We start from the raw sequence: 20,669 nt of genomic DNA, 5'->3' as shown, positions 1-20,669 counted from the left end.
CTGCAAATAGAGCTTGAGCTCTCTCTGTCTCTCACATACACACTCTCTGCCTCACTCTATCTTCCTCTCTCTTGGGCATGTGCTGTCCATAGGCAATACGCAAATACAACAATCCACACCGATCACAATAATCGTCTTGGAATTGCTTGCAATTATGAAAAGGCATGGGGCTGGTGGGGATTTATAATTAAGGATTCTTCTGACATTTGTTTTTCTTTCTTTTTGGAATTATTTGGAACACATTCTCTTTTATTTTGAAAAGATTATGATAAGTTGTAATTCTTTTACGCACACTGTGGTACAGTAATAGCAAATAATTCTTCACACACATATCTATTTTTAGGAGCCCTGCAAATTATAAAAAAAAGTTATTATCTATTTTTGGGAGCAAATATGAGTGAAATACTCTCACTGTAGAGCCCTGCAAAAGGATGATTGCTCTGCGATTGGCTAGTTTGTTATTAGGCCAACTAGTGCACGTATTAGACTGAGTTTATAATTACATGAGGCTCCCATGTGGATCTTGGATTTCATGTGGCCAGTCTATGACATCAGTCATCTCTGATACACAGTATCTATGATTTATGACTCCATATTCAGGGACATTTTCAGCTCGATCCAACCACCATTCACTTGTATTACAAAATTAAAGTTAAATATTTAAAGAAATATAAACATTATGTGAAAGAGAATGGATGTGCTTCCTTGGCCTACTGGTAGTATGCACAAGAAATGAGGTGCTGATCGGTCCAGGGGTTTCTGAGATTAGCCTCACACACACACTCAGACACTCTTCTAGACGGCTTGTTTCTAGCAGAGCCACGGCGTGACAAAAAAACAAACAAAGCTCATTATTTTTGGCTTATCGTCATAAAGTTTAAAGTAGAACCATTCCTGGCAAAGATAAACCAATAAAACTGTAATAACAGCCGTGGGCAATGGCTTGAGGTGAATTAAATATGTAGAACAGTGTAACAAAGAATTAGAATAAACCAGTAGGTCCTGTTTGAGCCTTTTAAGATAAAATGATAAAACAACCATGTAAGAAAATGTAATATTTGTCTTTTTGGCAAAAAGAAGAGATTTTGCCATGTTAAATTACCAAAGCAAATAGAGTTCTTCCATCATTTAGACTAGCAAGATTCACTGCACAAAATATTGTCTGTAATAGGCTATTCTCACTAGAGACTAGAGATTACACTTTTGCCTGCTACCACTGCATATGGCAAATGTGAATACAACAAAATTTGTGTTGGATATTAAAATATAAGTATTCGAGGCATACAATGAATTAAGACACATGGGTCTAGGGTCGGAGGTTCTGGATGTATTGAATAAATTATTCATCCCTGGACCCTGACAAAGGCTAATGTTCATTCATAGCCAGCAATGAAATAGCAAGACTGCCTAAAGGGACGCTGTGCCCAAAGCGATGATAACTTCACTACAAAATAAATGCCTTTTAGAGTGACTTTGGAGTGCCTATCTTTGCATGATTTAGCTGAACCTGCTTTTAGATGGGATTTTGGGACAAAATGTTTTACATAAGTACATTTTTCAGTTTATACCATCTATTTTTGTAATAGCTGCATTAGCATTCATCATGGACCATTTTGTGGTCCATGCTTGGACCCACAGAGCAGGTCCTTCCCTTTGACACCCATGTCCTCTGTGGTGTTTATTCTAGTATTGCTCCTTAAATTTATCATTGCCACAGGCAGCTCTCTCCTTTCTCCTTCTCTGCTTCTCGTGTTGACTCAGCATGGTGCCCAAGTTGTAAATAACCGGAAGCTTTTATTGGAAGAAGAGGTATCACACCTGTTGCCAAGGGATTAGCAAAATATTTGCTGCAACCAGAGTATATTGTTTGTCCATGTCATATTCTGAGTCTCTCCTCGGTTTCTGCCTTATTCCTTGACATTGGTCCCCCTCTGGGCATTAAGATGAGTTCCAAATAGTCAGCGTTCTGGAGACGTGTCTGCTTTGCAATATTTTGTGCAATATTGGATTAAAGGTACACTGTGCTTTGCGACTTGAAGGGAAACTTTAGGTGTGTGTGTTGAAATAAGCCCATTTTAATCCCATTCTGGATTTGTGATTAAGTAATTTTGGCTGTGTAGGTCTATAAATCTTATTGTTGTCTTTTGGCTTCGGTCAGGTCAAACGTGTTTAGCCCTGTCCAGACAGACCGTGCCTCCCCTCGCTCACCCTTTCAATTGTTTTAAGCATCTGGTGAAAACCGATGTGACTTCTCCTAATCAGGGTTCAAGTAAGCATTGCTTTCAATGGTAACAAAATGAATATGAAAAATAATGAGTAATAATATTTATTTATATTTTTGTTTACATATGACTGTAGGTCTGTGTGTATGTATGTGTGTGCTTGGTGTTTTTGTGTTGAGTTTTGCTTTCTTTTGCGGAAAAATCGATATATATCCATATTCTGTTTTGGAAAACGTTTTTTTTTCCCCCTGTAAATATCGTTGGTGGAAAAAAGTATGAACATTTGCTGTGCGCCAAGTTTTCATTTGTCACTTGAAGCGACGAAAACAAACCATATTCCTGGTAACAGTGGTGTTGACGATGCCGATGCTGGTTATACCTGCCCTTCTTGAATAAGGGCTTTTGATGTCTGCTGTATTTTTGTTGGAGGCGCCGTGAGCTTGGGGCCAGGAGAAACAAAGGAAAGGACTGATACCCGCCCCTTCCGACAAGTCCGACTGTAGCCACACTGCCACGTTCTGACCCTCACTCACCACTCCCTCAAAGGACACAGGCTGGGATAGAGAGACAAAAAAATAGGAGTGTAGTTTTGGTTCTCAACACAATACACAAAATATTTTTTATAGATTTTCTTCACATTTTCTTTAACAGTACACAACACCACATTCATCCTACATAGACCCTTTCCCACCCTCCCCACCCCCTACACAGACCCACCCAATTACACAAACCACATAAAACACACACAGTGCCCAGGGGTATAAAAAGAAACAAAAATGTTACCAAAAAAATGTAAACTTCTTCAATAACCAAAATTCAATGATTCAAATCAATAATTGCGAAACATCAGTTTACAAAATTCAAAATAAGAAATAAAACACAAATCTTTAACCCATAATTTATTTTATGATGAAGATTAAATGCGTTGTGATGCACGCTAGTGCTTTGTTCCCTATAGGTTAAGAGCTTGGGCAGGGTGGGGGTGCAGGGACAGCATGTAGACATCCCCCATGTGGAGTCGTTGGCATTTCATCTCAACTCTCTCAGCGCCTAGGCCTGAGGATTTACTGTAATGCCATTGTGTTAGGAGGGGATTGGCCCCACACTGACACCCTAAACTCTCTGGATCTGGACCCATTTTGGCTCTCTTCCAGTCCAGCATGGGCATGCGTGGAGAGTAGCAGGATTCCAGGAGGGTGGATGACGTTTTAATGCCCAAAATGCACACAGTGTAATTGGGGGTCTAATCAGTGGACTCATCTCTAAATGGAGCTGCCCTTAAGCATACACCCAATCTCTGAACTTGCCATGTTACTGTAATAGGTTTTTCTGTCTTGCTTAGTGAGATGATTGGAAGACGCCTTATACTCCAGTACTCAAGGATTAATAAGAGAACCAGATAAGGGAAGCCACAACACGGAAGCATCGATGGGAATTAGAAGGGTTTTGTAGAATTTTAATAAATGTCCGTCCCTGTTGCTATTCTGTGGAGTTCAGTATGTGACCCTGCAATGCAGTACATTAATTCCCATGTACGCAACACTTTAATACAAAATATGTGTATATACAATTTCTGCACCCAAAGAAGGGCAAAGTCAAGGACTTAGGTCTGGTCATTTTGTGCTGCAGGTGTCTGCACACCAACCGACATTTTCCCCCATTGGGTTGTGTGATGTAAGAGAACAATGGCCACCATAGTGAATAAGGTCAATTCATATTCTAGACACATGCTTTATTGATGTGCATGTGGCGGAGCTCATTTAAAAGTACAGGAGAGAGGCTTATCTGCGTCACACTTTTATAGCTGTCTGGACCACAGCAACAAAAAAAAAAAAAGATGTAATAGTGGACAGCAGACACTCCTAGCAGCAGTCTGTGAGAAGGACAGTGGAAACATCCATCCCTGACCTCTGCTGTAATATTATCCTTCTGAGGAACACCAAGGTGTCATGCACAAGTATATGCCACACACACACACACACACACGCACACGCACACGCGCACACACACACACACACACACACACACACACACACAGAAATCAAGTGTCTCCATGGCCTGGAAATTTGTGTTGGCTCTTCTAACCTAAATGCACACCCCTGCGGCTACATTTATTCTTCTTTCTGCACAGGTTAATAAAATGTAAATTGATTCTGTTTTGTGAGAATGTGAGCTGCAAATTGACGTGGCCCGGCTTCTAACATCGCAGGGAGGGGTAATAACATAAGCAATACAATACATTGATACGAAGGACAGAAACAGAAAGAGATATTTTAACATTCTGTTGGCGCCTCCTTTGTACCACCGATGGAGAGGGTATCATTCCTTTTCCTCTGCCAAATTTCTCAACTTTACCCCGGCTCACCTCTTCAACAAAGAGTGCTCTAACTTTCAACACACAATTGTGATGTGTACAATCTAATTTCATGTATTTATGTATTTTTGCCAACTTTGTATAGTGTATAAATATCTATAAATATCATGAAAAATGACAGTACTGTATAGATTTTAGCTGCCTGGTAAGGTTAATAGTATATACTTGGTAGACTAAAAGAAAAGGTGTAGAGCCGTTTAAAAGCCAGTTATTGAGAACATGCTTTCTGTAAAAACTCTGATTCCGCTGGCGCTTTTATATTCTAGGTTTTGTTTCTTGTTTGTTTGTTTTTTCACTAGCCAGCGGCGTACAAAGTGTGTGATGTTCTTCTTCTCTTTTAATTTGTTTGTTAATCGATTTACTTGTTTGTTTGTTGTTTTCTTTCCTTGACAAGACACAGCGAAGTTCTGGCAGCCAGGAGAGTGCACTGGAACGCAGAACGGGACCCTGTGCTGTAGTTGTGTGTTAGGTGTCCGTCTGTCCGTCCCTAGTAGTGCTAGTGCTCTCTGTGCTGTGCTTCCCTCTTCCCCCTCTTGCTAGTGTAGTTGTGTCACGTGATGCAGTGTGTGTTAGGGTGCGGGCAGACCGAGTTAGCTGAGGCTGACAGATGCCCTCTCTGTCTTCCTTTCCTCTGTCCTCCAGGCTCCTTCATTACAAGTCCTTCATCCCAATCGAGTATAGATTTCCAGTTTGTCCGTCTCATTATTCATTTTCCTCCTGAACTGTTAAGGCGTTCACCGCAGGAGCCGGACTAATTCTTCAGTAAAACATGTGTCCTGATCTTATGGTGATTCTTCATTCATTAGTTGCCCTCATTCCTCCTCCTCCTCCTCCTCCTCCTCCTTGCTCACTAGGGGATTACTTCCAATACATTGATGTTTTTTGGTCGGCTGAGGAGTCCCTGTAGTTGGGATGGAGTCCCATGGGCTGGAAAATGATGTAGCACAATATCTTGATGAAATAGAATGGAGCTGTTCAATAAGTAGGTTCCCAGCATGGCTCATGCCCCTGTGTGTTTTATCTCTTTATTGTTGAGCTTTGAAACACACAAAGTGGTATATTAAATGTAAGCCAGACGGTGTCCATTCCTGTCCATACATAAACACCTAGTAGGAGAAGGGCAGCTGTCAGCACAGAAACACAAAGTGGCCATATTCAGAAGTCAAATAAAAGCTTTTGACCCAAATCTATGTTGCGGTGGATGATGAAATTTAGCACCGCCCCTTGATACAGATATTTGTAGCAAGCGCATCAGTACAGCCTTAATTATTGGACTGATGATGACAAAATGTAGTGGCACGTGCATTTTGTAATGGGACATGGTTTTCTGCCCTTTCCCACAGCAAATGTATTACTCTGAATTCCAATGTGTTGCTTGGTTGCTCTGTACTGTACATACCTGTGTGGTAGTTCTGTTGATGTCTGTATGTTAGAATAGTAACGGGTTCTTACTGGGCTGGCTCCACAGACTCCCTCACCCTCCTGTGCCTTTCTCATTTCTCCCGAACTTAAAAACTTCAGACATTCCATTTTGAACCGAGAGAGCAACGCATAGTCTCTAGGCTCCATGTAGGCTGAGGAATAAATGCTGCCGAGGGGCCAATGCACAGACGTCTCTATTGGAGTCATGGTAATTTAATAATGAACCGAACACATGTCGTCTGCGTTCATGTTCCTCTGCGAAGCCCATCCCTGTGACGGACAGCACACTCAGCATTAGGACCTTCACACATGCCACTCTGCTCCCCCAAACACTACCACCCCACCCCCCACCCCCCCATGCCCCAACTCATCGTCGGCCCTGAGAGGTCACCCGGTCACTGGCCTTTGCCTGGCTTGGGAAGTCGTTGGACTCACCCCCACTGGGCCGAGTTTCATGGCCATATGTCTTCTCCGGGAACCTCCGGGCCGCCCTGTCTTCCAGAACCCTGCAGAGAGGCTGGAAGATGAGGAGGAGGACGGGGTAGGGTGGGAGGTTGGGAGAGCCCTGGGGAGGAAGCGGAGAGATCTGTCTCTGTGGGAACGTGCCGGGTCAGGAGGGAAGGGAATGAGGGGCGTCTTGAGGTCAAACCCGGTAGCACTTTGGTTTTGCGTTCCATGTTTTTTGTTTTTGCCTCTCCTGTTTTTGGGCCGAGCGGACTGTGATCTTACTGGTTGGGTTGATTTTGTCGTCCTCCTCCACCCATCTGTGTTATAGGGTGTGCTGGGTGGGCGGAGCTATGGAGCTGAGCTCTAATTTTGTTCCATATTAAAGAATCATTTTTACTATATCCCTCCGTTGACTCATTCATTGTTATTTGTGCATGTTTAATTGGCTAGTGATGACTGTAGGTCATTAACTATTAAAAGCCACTGAATGAATTAAAGTGAACCCCCCTGAACCCTCCCTAGTCCACACACACACACACACACACACACACACACACACACACACACACACACACACACACACACACACACACACACACACACACACACACACACACACACACACACACACACATTACAGTGTAGGTGAGATGTAACATAATTAAGAATGGAATGCACTCATTTCAGTTTAACATGCACGCCCTTTTGTTGATAGTTAAAGGCATCAATTAGCAAGGCTCAGTGCTCTAATCTTTGGTGTGCACTTTGCTACAAATAATTTGTGTTGCAGCAGCATATCTCCAATACAGCTTTAATACATCATCCAGCATGCAGGCAAATTAATCAAGACGTTACATGTACATGCACTCTGAGGGAATCCTTCACATATTCCCAGATGAAGATTAATGCTGTTTTGTTTCTTAATTACCTCCCACACTATTCATTGTATTGTATTACAGTTAAACTTGTGTTTGTCAGCAGTTGTCATTTTAATCCATCAAACATACTAATTTCATAATCATTCAAATCACAGTATTTCCCCTGCTTTCTATTATTTTGTATTTTTATGTTTTTTTGTTTGTTTTCTTCTCTTGCATGTGTGGAGAATGTGTTGTATGTGTTGAGGATACATTGGAAGAGAGAGGGTCCTTTTTTATCATGCTCATTCATTCCTTATTGTTTGTCCCTCTGGAAATCAATGAATATACTTAAAACGATTCATGCCATGGGGCATGTATCAACACATGGTAATTTAAATATCGTATTTGTCTTTATGTTGTTACAATCTGAGGTTTTCAGTCAAACCACAACATTGCCCATCTTGTGCATGAGATGAAACATTTTCTCCTTTATTTAACTTCAAATGCCTCGTTCATAAAGTCCCATTCTGTTCTTCCCACAGCATCTTTACTATGGCACATGGAGTAAAAATTGAATGAAACGGAGTGAAAAAAGATGACAATGCAATTTACTCAAAGCTGCCTGTGCCAGATTTGCCTATTAAATACAGGAGTCAGAAAGGGAAGAGGGAATGAGATAAGTCTCAGAAACAGAAGTGAGCCGATGAAGCAGAGACTGCCGAAGCCAACACACAAAAGCAGGGCCTTAGTGCCTGAGCTGTCTCTTTACAACTTTCCAAATGTTAATGCCATGGTTTTATACTACAGACAAAGATCTGGGCCATTGAACTGACAAGAGAACCCGCTGAGATTGTCTCCCTACAGTGAGAGTGTAGACAACAGAGTTGGGCAGGAAGCAGACGCGGGCACACAGACGGATGCTAAGACGCGCCAAGCTCCTACAGACAGGGCCGAGGTGTTGTCCTTTTCTGATCTTCAACAGACGGCTGCGGGCAAGCCAACTGCATCACTCGACGGGAGACCCTTGCTTGCATCACCTCAGCCTATTTTTAGAAGCACCGCACCCACCTTTTCCCTCTCCCTGCCTCCCTCGACTCTGTAGGTGTGAATGAGCAGTGTTTATGCTCATCACGAGAACAAACGGTTGACGCATAAAGCCTGATTCATACTTGATTGTGCGTTATGTCTCACACTGAAAATAGCAGATCTAAGCTCACAGTGTCAATGCAGTGTGGTGTGAACTTGTGGGCTTGTAGATCTGCTATTTTTGGTGTGGGGACACTGGTATACAACTACTGTAAGTCATAATCAGGCATCAAGCATAGAAATGGCCACTTTGTACAATGAAAATATGGCAAGATTGATATGTTGTCATAAGCACAGTCATCTCAGCATCTGTATATGTACATCTTCCTGTCATATATGAGTTATACTGTATGTGAGTCAGTTATGTGAATCACGTTAAAGGGCCCTGAGGCAGCATTGTGTATGTATGTGTTTGAAGCTATGATGTGAAGTGTCACCATTGTTACGCATTGTGATTATCAGAAAAGTGGCAGAAGACGTGACTGCCAGCCTCAATGATCCAGATGCTTCCCCATAGTTATTTTTGGAGCCAAGATAATAAATGGATTCCAGCTTGGCACAATAACATGTCTTGAAAAAAAGAAGAAAAACACTCTGGATTTGCAATACAAGCAGCAGTATGTCAGATAGTCACCGCTGGCAGTGCAGTAGCCTAGAAGATGGAGAGACTCCAGGTGGAGACTCAGTGTGAATCCAAGAGAGCGATATGAAATGAGAGAAGGAATTTGAGGCGATATTTGAAGGTGAAGTGTGGACATATGTACGGTGAAAATAAAAAAATACAATCAAATGGGTTGTGAAAAAGCACCCTTCCTGCAGAGAAAAGAGGATATTTATGAATATCACAACGAGCCAAGCAACAGGGCTCAGGTAAACGGTCTTTCGAAAGACTCACTATACAGAACCTCAATATACTACTACATTATGATTCCTCAATATGCTACATAATGGGGAGTCCCTATTCAGTACCTCAGTCACATTATGGTTTGTGAAGGATCACAAGAGGCAACAGCATAACCCCACTGAATAACCCCTACTTCGCTGTGGATTATTTTTATTTTTGTAAATGTACAAACCTCTGCATTATCTAAAACTAGAAAGAAAAGTATTCTGGTTGGAGAATGCTGTCTACAGCTAAAACGTTTTAATTTGATTAACAACATTGAGTCGTAATTCCCTCTCAGGGATTTGTTTTTTTAATTATTTTTTTTTGTCAAGCTGCCATCCAATTTTCAATTAAGCTATGATCTTACATCTAACCAGACTCCTATTCTGGAGAAGGTGTATGTCTGAGAGCATTCAGTGTAACTGTGGCATTACACTGCCACCCAGTGACCATTTAGGCCTTTCATGTGCAGACAAATGGGATTGTTTTGTATGATAATGGCACACCCACCTTTGATGCCTCTGTTATACATTGAAAACAGAATCACTACTGATGAATGTGCTGGTGACAAATTACAGTATTGTTTTCTACATGGCTAATTTCATACGAGAGGGTACAAGGTAAAACAAACACTGAAATGTTTTGAGCCAACAAATATTTGCACATGTCATGTCTAGTATAAGTATAAAAATAGCATTGGCCCTGGAGCATTACTTGATGTTTACTGTTGACAGCCATGTATGCACTTTTTTAATTATGACCTCGTTCTTAACTGGAAATATGCTGCCCTTGCGCTTAGTCTCCTAGCAACGGATACTCATCGCCCTACAAAACCACCAGTGTGAGACAGCGAGGTGAAACGACAACCTGGAGATTCAGGTATGCCTGCACAGTAATGTCATGTAAACCTTATCGATTGTGGACTGCATTTTAAGAATTTGGTAATATTTATTTTCCATTTGGCTGATGCTGGTTCTTGAGTGATTTTATGGCAATTAGAGAGGGAGGAAATATTGAATATTTCTCTTTACAGTGCATAGTCCTTTTTTAGGGGATATTTGAAGTCACACTGAACGGATAGTGTTAAACGCAATACAAATTAGCTGTAGTTTGTTCATTGTTGTCAGCCTTTCACTTACTATACTGTAGTTGCAGCACAACCCACAAACCCTGAGGATTTTCCATCCATCACGGTTGTCACTGAAGGTTTCCATTACACCAGTCACAGATGGCCGGGCAGGGAGAGATAGTCAGGCCAGCTCTCAGGGCAACAGGCAACAGTGGACAACTGACCAATACTTCTCTCTACCTGTACAACACCTCGTACAATGCTTCTTATGGTGAGAATACACAAAGTAGTGCAAAGCTCTATAGTGTTCATCATATACAGTAACCAGAGAGCTGTGAAATAAACAGACAACACTGTGACGACAGTGGTGGTTGAACTGTACATCTTCTTCACTGATCACCTGTGTTTTTATTCTGGCCGTTCACATAGGCAGGGAGAACTTCACACCTCAACTGGGACATCACTATGGGACAGGCTATGCTGCCAACCTCAGACCAGTTGCACACTACAGACCCAGTTTGGACCTCACTGACAACCCATGGCTTGGGTAAGTCTGACCTGTAACTTTCTCCCATGGCTCTTGAGCCTGAAGTTAGACTTGGGGTATGTAAAAAAAAAAAATTGTATAGGCTACGGTTCCATGTTTTACACTTTTTTAATTAAATGATCACTTACGTTACTGTGGGTGCAGTACAGCAGAACCTGTAACTGGGGTGTTGTTGTGTACAGGCTCTTTCTGCTGGACAGTTTCACATCTCAGACCAAACGACATTACCAACCTTACTCTGTGCCTGGTGGCTCAAAGATCTTGCCACATGTCAGTGACAACCCCAGGGAGAGTGGATACCTTCAGCTGAAGACTCGCCCTAAAACAGTGAGTGTGACGGGAAGCAGGGTGGGGCATAGCGGCAAATAAAGATAAATAAAAATAAAAAAATATATTTTTGGATTCAATGTATGTGTTGTGAAACTAGACGGGAACCGGCCTAAGTCATGGTGCAAATTGCAAATGCATTCCCCACACAGTTATGCAATACCGTTACCCGTAGACATAATCTTCTAAAATTTAAATTCCTGAACAGTAATAGTAATTCTCTCCCTTCAAGAGTATGTCACTTCAGACAGAGTACGCGGGTCGCTTTGTGCCCCACAACCTCAGACCAACAGGTAAATTCAGGAACCAATCTGTTTCATTACTTTTGGCTTTTGGAATCACAGTAGCCTACTGTATGTTGGTGAATGAATGACACATTTATGCAGTTGCAACTCTCTAGGGTCCTGGAAGTACCTTACAGAGGGCCAGGAAGGCGAGAGTGGTTTCACTGCAGGAAAAGCCCTTGAGCTGAACACCTTTCTACCAAAAGCCAGCTTCATGGTTGGTTTTGTTTCTTTATGACAGTGAATGACCATCCTGTGAAAGTATGACATGCCAATCATAACATCATTTCCTCTCATCAGCTGTTGTCAATTGTGGATCCTCACTCTACTTTTCATGTAAACAATTGCAAAGTCCATCACAAAAAATTGTCTAATATCATTATATCAATATTGTTTGTATTACTTTTTAGGGTGAGCCGAGGCGGACAGGGAGCTCAGTAACGAGAGAAGACTTCTTGCCGATATCATTTTATCAGGTTGACCTATACAGTATGGTTTCAGACTGAGCTTCCATTCATTTTTAGAAGTTGTTACTGAAGCCACTTGGACACTTGTATTTACAATGTTTCTGAATTAATAAACTATTACAGTGCTAAATAAATATACTCATTTAAAAAGAAAGAAACTCTTTAGTTTCATCTCAGTGTCCTGATGTGCTCTGGAACAGGGTATGGAGGTGTTACCCAGCCTGGTCAGTCATACCTCTCGGGAAACAGGATTCACCCGGGACACTGTGGCTCCACTGGCCTGTCCAGTGAGTAGCCCACTAATTCAATTCCTGTTTAATAACCATATCAAACAGGAATATTTTTGCATAAAACTGTAAGGAACCTTGACAATTTGCTTCCACCAGGCGTGCGTGCGTGCGTGCGTGCGTGCGTGCGTGTGCGTGTGCGTGTGTGCGTGTGGTAGAAATGCAAAGATCTACAATCAAAGGGTTTGATATTGTTATGTACTTTTCAGAATAGATCACACTAACACAGTATTGTCAATGTCATGCAGGCCTACCATTAACCTGTGTAGAATGTCAGCACTGATATGCTGACATCCTTTCCTCTTTTGTGACATTAGGCCTCTCTCCTCACATTGAACCAGAGGAAGGATAATGCACCAGCTGTAAAGTCAATTGGTAAAAAGGTGAGAATCACACATCCATCCATCCACGCATCCATCCATCTTTATTTTATTTATGTATTTCTTTTTTGTCTATAGGAGTGCTCTGGCTTTGTTCGTAATGCTCCTCCTAAAGAGGCTTCCTCGTTCTACAAGTCACATTTCCTTACCAACTATCAGAAGAAGTAAGTAAATTATATTGGACATTCTCTGCTAATTTCCTTTGGATGACTCACTATAATGAAAACACCAAGATTGTCAGGAAGTTTGCATGCAGGGCCTCAGGGCCAGTTACTCTACATATAACATCAGAATGTCAAGAGTTCAAATCCCACTTATGGCTTGTCTAATGTAGTATGATGATATCAACTGTCTGTTCTCTCACAACTCTGTTTAATACATCCAAACCTTGAAGTAATGTTGAACCTTTTAGAACTTTATCCTGTCCTTTTATTCTTTCCAGATGCCAAGTCAAATTATTATTATTTCTATTATTCCCCAACGTTAGTTTTCTTAGTTTTGAGATCACAGAAATGCATTGTTTTACGGATGATTGGGGCGTCCATCTGTCTTTTTTTTAGGCTATGGGATTCTATACTAGTAACAGTACCTAGTATTTACTCTAGCCAAACAGATGCGCTCCTTCCTCTCTTTTTTCTACAGTCACAGTGGTGTTTGATGGGTATTAAAGTAACAACACAAAGTACATGACACACCACAGATAAGGGAAGATTGACGCAACTGTGACATTTACAGCCGACATAATTCTTTTAATTGTCACAATGCAGACAGTTCCTGACTAGCAGGCAGAACAAGCAGCAATTTATTTCCATGCGAAGTGAAGAGCTGTGAGACATACTGTACCAGTGTGCTACCACCAACAATGCTGTGTTAATGGGTGCTAATGGACACAGAACTCTCTGCTACCCTGCTAGCCTGGACTCCCATGACCTTTTCTTTTGTCCTGAGTCAAAGACGAACATAAAGAACCCCGCATTTGGAACATCAAGGCTACAAAACAACTACTCGGCCCAGAACAAGACATCTTGATCTTTAATACATGAAGTTCTTGGATGCAACATTTACATCTCACCTCCGTGGGATCAGCAAGGCTTCTCTCAAGAAATTTGAGAGAAGCTGAGGTGTTACAGTATGCACATTCAGCTTCTACATCATGTGGCAGAAGCAGGTGAGAATGTAATGGTGTTTCTCTACAATGCAACATCAACTGACACCCTGGACTCCCCCGCACTATCATCGGTCCTGTTAGGTGGCATCTATAGCTCTAATTTTGTTCAGCCAGGGCTTACCACTGACATCAGGACCAGCAAAGTATCACAGCGTGTCTGTACTTGCAAGAACAAGAATGGAAGTAATCTACATATGGACCTTGTCCTACAGAGTGGGGATGGTCCTGAAAAGCTTTGGTCGGTCATCAAGTGCAGTGTTGCATGCACATGTAAAAAGAACAATATTGAGTGCACTCTGGCATGTGTAAACTGCAGTGGATCGAGCTGCATTAGCTCAATACAGATGCCCTGTGACGAGGAAGAACATGACATTGAGTTTTTTGCATTGCATGCTTTTGGAATCACATTATGCATTCCAATTGCAATTGAGGTTTTGCATTGCATGCACATTTATATTCATTTATTCAAAATATACCATGGTCAAATAGAAGAAAGGGCTAAAAATGTTTTTGTTTTTGTTTTTAGGATACAAAATCTGTTGGTTGGTCCACAATGTTGCGTTAAATTCCTGAATTATTCTTGATAAAGCAACAGATAAACAATATTTGTACTTATATATCATTCCTGTACTTGTATAGCATTCACATGTAGCTACTATATACAAAGTCCAAGGTTATGAAAATGTGCTTCAAGCTGACACATTTCTAGTGGGAACCTTTATAAAACTAATAACGCATTATATTGTCTAGGTTTTGTGATCATGTTGCAGTTGAAAAGCTAAGGTGCAAGTGGATCAACACAGACAATAGAACTGAAAAGAGCAACAGCTGGACAAGACATGGACAGGTAATCACTCAGAACACAGTCATTTCAACCTCCTCAATAAAACTATGTGTTGCCTGGCGGTCCAATTGCTTTTGTATACTTGATATCTACAGTAGGTACGTTTAATTTTACTGTGCTGAGATTAAAGACAATTTTATGAACATAGGATTCTATTGTGTTATATTCTATTACAGTGTATTATATTCTCTATTCCTTTAACTGATGTCACCTCACTTTCACAGGTTCCATTTTAAGGAATTCAGCTTCACTCACACGTGTTGTGTATCAAAATAAAACCAAAACAATGTTTGTATGATTCAATGTGAAATTAAATCAAATAACTGCCGTGACATCTCACTGTCTGGTCTGCCTTTCATGCTGTTTTTTACTTTCTCATGGAAGAGCCGAAAGCTTGTAGATCTGCTATTGTTGAAATTGTTTGAACAGGGCTTAAAGGAGCACTTCAAAACCTTCCTAACGATGACATCATTGATGGGGATTCCAAGCTAAAAGAAACAACATAATGTCTCTTCCTGGAAAGTTAGCATGCTGAAGCTTGCATTAATAATAAAAAAGAATATTTTTAAATATTGTTTGAAATGACCAAATCTGCCTACCTCTGAGACACAGAGAGAGTAGACAGAAATGGTGCCATCTAGATGAGCATTAATGAGGATCAGTTATATATCGGTTATATGAAGATAGGTTGAAAATGGGTGAAGTCGTCTTTTAAGTGGTTAAATAAAATAAAGTTCTATTTAGGTAAATTTTATATTTAATTGTTTGCTTGTCATTATGTAATTACAGTTAACTGTTATTTTCATATTGTATACTGACTATAAAGAAAACATCACATGGATGCACCTGGGACGTATCATCAGTGTTGTAGCCTGGGGTCATGGGGTGTTACGGGTCTTGCAACAACATACACCCTCGCCCAGGTGACTCAGCCGGGGTTGATCAAGCCCCGACTTACGTCCCAGTAGCTACCCACGGTCAGTCCTATTAGGGAAAGACAGGGTCACTCAGTCCGCTTCTCCAGAGCTACTCTGCCGGGACTGGAGGAGGCTCTGGCACGTGGAGGGACTAGGCTCTGTGGGTGGCCTCCTGGCCGGGCTCCTCCTTCGTCTCACCAGGTCCAGGACATGAGCGTTGCACCATACTCCCCCCGATCCAAAAATGTTACCCTTTTCACCAAATATCAGTAGAAACATTGGTCATCTGCTGTCTACTAAGTCTAAAAGAGGGATTGGCATCAGACTCAAAAATCTGTCATTGGTCTGGCTCTCCCCCCAACATTGCTGTTTTGTTCTCATTGTAATTTCTCATAAAGAGGAAAGAAATCATCCCAAAATATGAATGTTAGGCCGTTATTTTCAATGTTATTTTCATCGAGCAAGGCAGCCGTATGATTAAGCATAAATTAGAATCAGGAGGAACAACCTCCTGCATATTCATCATATTCATATAATCACATTTTGACATTGTTTTATAATGGCCATGACAAACAGGAGCCAACCCACCTTACTGCACAGTGTACTCCTGAAACTTTCCGTTGTGGATTATTTAATTTGAAGTGCTGCCAGTGAGATGAGCTGTGTGAACAGAGCAGCATGGAGGCCAAAAGAGGGAGTGAAGAGGCCATGGTAGAGATGATGTGCTGTCATTGCTCCAGATAGGCTGTCCTTGACCCACAGAGGGTGCCAGCTAATGAGCGAAATAGTTATGATCCCACAGAGTACTGTACACTGTAAAATTCTACAATGCGGGTCCATTTGGTTACATTTGTACACTCTGAGTTACAAACGTATGACTGAGGATTTTACTGTGTATGGCACCAATTCCTGGGCAAGTCTGTTATTTGTCAAAGTGTTGAGTCACCTACTCATAGCAATGGAATGGGGAGTAGAGCATGTCAGCCTCGAAGGATCTCGTTCCAAATAGCGTCACATCATGCGTCATGGGCTTGCAACACAATGCAAACATTACTGCGGGCCCTAACAGCTCTCGGAAGGCACATCACTTTCATACGGTCTTGCTCTTGCAGAAGTGCAAATAAACACAGGTTGCTGTGTCAAAACATCAGAAAACTTAAAATCACGCAACGGGAAAAGAGTAGCAACATCATTACTTCACCATGCACTTCTCTGAGGTGAAGCCAGGGAGAAACAGCATAATGGAGATTCTTTCCACTCCATCTGTTTGAGATAGTAAACATAATATCAAAAGCTAACAGGCACTACAAGGGAGAAAAAGCATAATGGAGATTCTTTCCACTCCAACTGTTTGAGAAGTGAGATAGTAAACATAATATAAAAAACTAACACACGCGCGCGCGCACACCACGCACGCACGCACGCATGCACACTCAGAGGGTATTTAATTAAGAAGGGATTTCTACATGAAAATCTGTAAATTAGTTAAAGTTAATAAGAATCTAATGTTGACTGAATTCATGGTGCTAGACTGTTGCTCCCAGAGAACAGGCACAGAATCTACTACATACCATCATCTGAGCGCATCCATCAATATTTCAGCAGCTGGATGAATATTTCACCGCTGCAGCGACATGCGAGAAGAAGATACGGTGACAGACCAAAAGGGCTAGAATTACACAGAAGCCATGCTCGCTTAGCAACTGATGCCAATGAGGAGAGAAGAAGCGGCCTGAGGGGTCAGAAACACTATAGGTCACGTGGTTCATGTATCGCGCATGCTTCATCAACACCCATTTTGAGGATTCAGTGTTCGGACCATAGAGGTATCGGACGGTATCCAGGAGAGTGGGCACCATAACCAGATGCATAATAAAAAAATAAGCTTTAACGCTTAAAACTTCTCGTACCCAGTATTCCCCTTGTAGACTCTGTTTTGGTACCCAGACTGCCCACTATGTTTTGGTGCCCAGACTTCTCAGGTGGCCACTCTGTTTTGGTGTCCAGATTAACCAAGTTCCCACTCTCCCAGGCCCACAATGTTTTGGTGCCCACTCTTCACGTATTCGTTTGGAACTTTTGACTGTAAACCAGGCCTCCTGTGTCACCGAAGTGTTTCTCCCATTAAAATACCATAGACCTTTTTTTTGTATCATATAAAAACTAATACTAGTATCCAGAAATAGTGTCGGAAAACTACATTAGGAAATCACGTGATTCACTGTCCCCTGTCTCGTTCCGTAAAAAAATAAGAGATTCCATCAACTTTGTGATGTTATCAGTGTGTGTCATTAGTTTGTTTGATGAAACAACTGAGAACTGAAAAGACTACTCTCCTACATAAAAGAGAAAATCCACACGATGTGATGCTAATTATGTGTGCCGGTAGCGCCGTGAGGCGGCCGCATATGTAATCTTTGTTTACATGACCGGCCATTGCTGTAAAATAATTGGCCTGAGGTAGTGAACGGAGATGATGCAAGTCTTTCTCTCTAACCTACATGCATGTGGCTTGAGACTGATGCTCGTACGACGTATTGCTGTGCCACATCCATATTTGATGTGGTACTCCCTAATCTACGCTGTAAAATCCTCCATGTTATTTGAAAGTATAAAAAAATCACCCATGGATTAAAGAGTATCGATCCTTACACCAGGATTATTTCCCCCTTTTCCCTAATTGTCTCTTAACTAACTTGATATTTGCCATTCCTTGTGATGTTTACGAGTGACCCTATGGACTTGCCTTATATGGTGAGGTACCCCAGCTATTCATCCCTGTAATATTTCTCTGGCCTTCTCCCGCTCATTTCTGGCACTGACGCTCCTACAATTGCTTACACAACACTGACAGGGGTTTGGTGGTTGTGTTTAGTTTGTAATAAATATTTTGCAAATCCATTCTCCAATACACACATTTACATATACACACACGTCACAGTGTGTAAAAATAACCCGGGTTGAGGTATTGTGACATGTCCCTTAAAGCAGATACTGGCTGCGATGTGTGACAAATGGCGAAACTGTGTATCAATGTAGTAAACTGGTTAAGTGCATTGTGTGCTAGCAGTGGTTTGAAGGGTATTGTTCCCTGTTAACAAATATCCTTGCATAAATGATTGACACTGACTTGAACAACACAAATATTTAATGAGGCAAGATTGGGTCTCCTGTGCAAACTCAGTTGAATTGACAAAACTGTATGACATTGCACCAGTCACAGAGCAAAACTCAAAGTAAAACACAGTAAATCAAGCAGACACACGCACACCGCCAGAGTCCGGCCCTGACTTGATAGTTTGCTAATTGAGATGTCAAATGTGCCATTGACCTTTACAGCCACACAATGTCCTGTTGATTCATTATTCACAAATTACATATTTGTTGTTTGCCGTCTTGTTTCGACCGTAGGGAAACCTAGAGTCAGTAATTGATGGAAGCCATTCCCACATACACCATTACAACTTGCAGCGTCTTTGGTCCTGGGTAATGCTTAGTTTATACATCATATGACGATGTTGCGCACCGAAAATAGCAGAACTACAAGCTTGTAGATCGGGTGTTTTCGTACAACAAAGTATATATCAAGTTTAAGCCTCAGGGACCTCCTGCTGTACTCTGAATGGGGAGTTGTGCTGGGGTTGTGTCACAGCCCTTCTTGTCGTCTTGCCGTGTCTTCCCACTCCTCCTCTTCGTACTCGTAGGCCCTCTGTTCCTGCTCATACTGCAGCTCCTCGCCCTCATACGCCAACCCCTCACCTTCACATATTAGCTCCTCTGTCTCATACTCGATTCCCTCCTCTTCATATTCCAGTTCAGCTTCATCTATGACTTGTGCTTCATCTATGACTTGTGCCTCTGCCTCACCCTCCTCTTCCTCCACGGCGGTGTCCCCCGTGTTCAACTCACCCTCCTCATTTGCTTTGGAACCGCTGTTCTTCAGGATGCCGTGGATCACCGGCTCCTCCGCCGCCAGGGCGGCCTCGGCCTCCTGTGCCGCCTTCTCTTCCTCCCTCAGTCGTCGTCTCTCCTTCTTCGCCTCCCGCTCATCCATGAATTCCGCCGCCCCTTCGCCGACCAGGATCACCTCCTCACATACCTTCGGCGGCGCTTCAACGCCGGGATTGTGGTCGTAGGAAAACAGGTGCAGGTTATGGAGACGCTTTAGGCTCGGGAACTCTGTGATTTTATTTTTGTCCATGTCTAGTATCTCCAAGCCCTCCATGTGCAACAGAACTCTGGGGAAGGTCTCAAAGCGGTTCCCATAGAGCCATATCCCTTTCAGGTTCTCCATGCGAGTCAAGTCATGGGGAAGTGTTCGCAGCCTGTTCCCCGCCATCTGAAGGCAGCGAAGGTGGGGGAGGTCATAGAGCAGACGCGGGAAATGCATGAAATAGTTGGCATCCAACCACAGGCACCGGAGGGCCTGCAGGTTCACCAGCTCGTCCGGGAGGCTCATCAGCCGATTGCTGCCCAGATACAGGCGAGTAAGGTTGACGAGCTGGCAGACAGCCAGTGGAACATCGTCCATCTTGTTGAAGTCCAGGGCCAGTGTTCTCAGGCCTTGTAGCTGGATAATGATGTCCGGGACGGTTTTCAGGCGGTTTCCACACACATACAGCTTCTCCAGGTGAGTCAACTTACAGACGCGTTTCGGCAGCCGCTTGAATTTCCGGTAGCTAAGGTCCAGCACGGGGTCTCCGCTCTCCAGCAACTCCTCGACCCCGAGGGGCAGCTCTGGCTCGGGCTCTTCTTTCTGCTTCCTCTCTGGAATTACATCCTCCCCATTCCACTCTTCTCCAGCCATCCCTTCCTCCTCTCCCTCTCCCTTGCTGGAGGAGCTGCCCATGCCGTGGCCACCACTGTCTGCCACTGACACCCCTGTGAGTCAGGACAGGGTCATTTGATGAGGTAGTGAATGTGTTGGGTCAACCCTCAGCACTGCTGTCATGGTGTGCCGGAGGAACCCACATGCAGGGCCAACATCTATGAAGGGCATCTTGGTTCAGGCAACTTGACAGCCCTCCAAACGTCAAGTGTCTCTTTCCCCCTTCATCTAAGCTAGCACCATTTGATTAGCCT

The 20,669-nt window shown here is 42.6% G+C and overlaps 2 protein-coding genes across 2 annotated transcripts in view; one reads left to right on the top strand and one right to left on the bottom strand.

Moving 5' to 3' along the window:
* The window catches only part of tmem258 (transmembrane protein 258), a 151,477-nt gene that overhangs the window by 12,815 nt on the left and 117,993 nt on the right, over positions 1–20,669 (top strand). The window lies entirely within an intron of this gene.
* lrrc10b (leucine rich repeat containing 10B) lies at positions 18,989–20,474 on the bottom strand. The gene has a single exon (XM_084060483.1). The coding sequence runs from the start codon at positions 20,434–20,436 to the stop codon at positions 19,234–19,236; it is 1,203 nt and encodes a 400-aa protein (XP_083916609.1). The 5' UTR covers positions 20,437–20,474; the 3' UTR covers positions 18,989–19,233.

Source organism: Gymnoscopelus microlampas, assembly GCF_963454915.1.
Source record: "Gymnoscopelus microlampas genome assembly, chromosome: 6".
Taxonomy (NCBI): domain Eukaryota; kingdom Metazoa; phylum Chordata; class Actinopteri; order Myctophiformes; family Myctophidae; genus Gymnoscopelus; species Gymnoscopelus microlampas.
The sequence above is the reverse complement of the archived record's forward strand: the minus strand, read 5'-3'. Positions and strand labels throughout refer to the sequence as shown.

Excerpts from the sequence above, each read along its gene's own strand:
- lrrc10b (XM_084060483.1), bottom strand. The coding sequence starts at position 20,436 with ATGGGCAGCTCCTCCAGCAAGGGAGAGGGAGAGGAGGAAGGGATGGCT.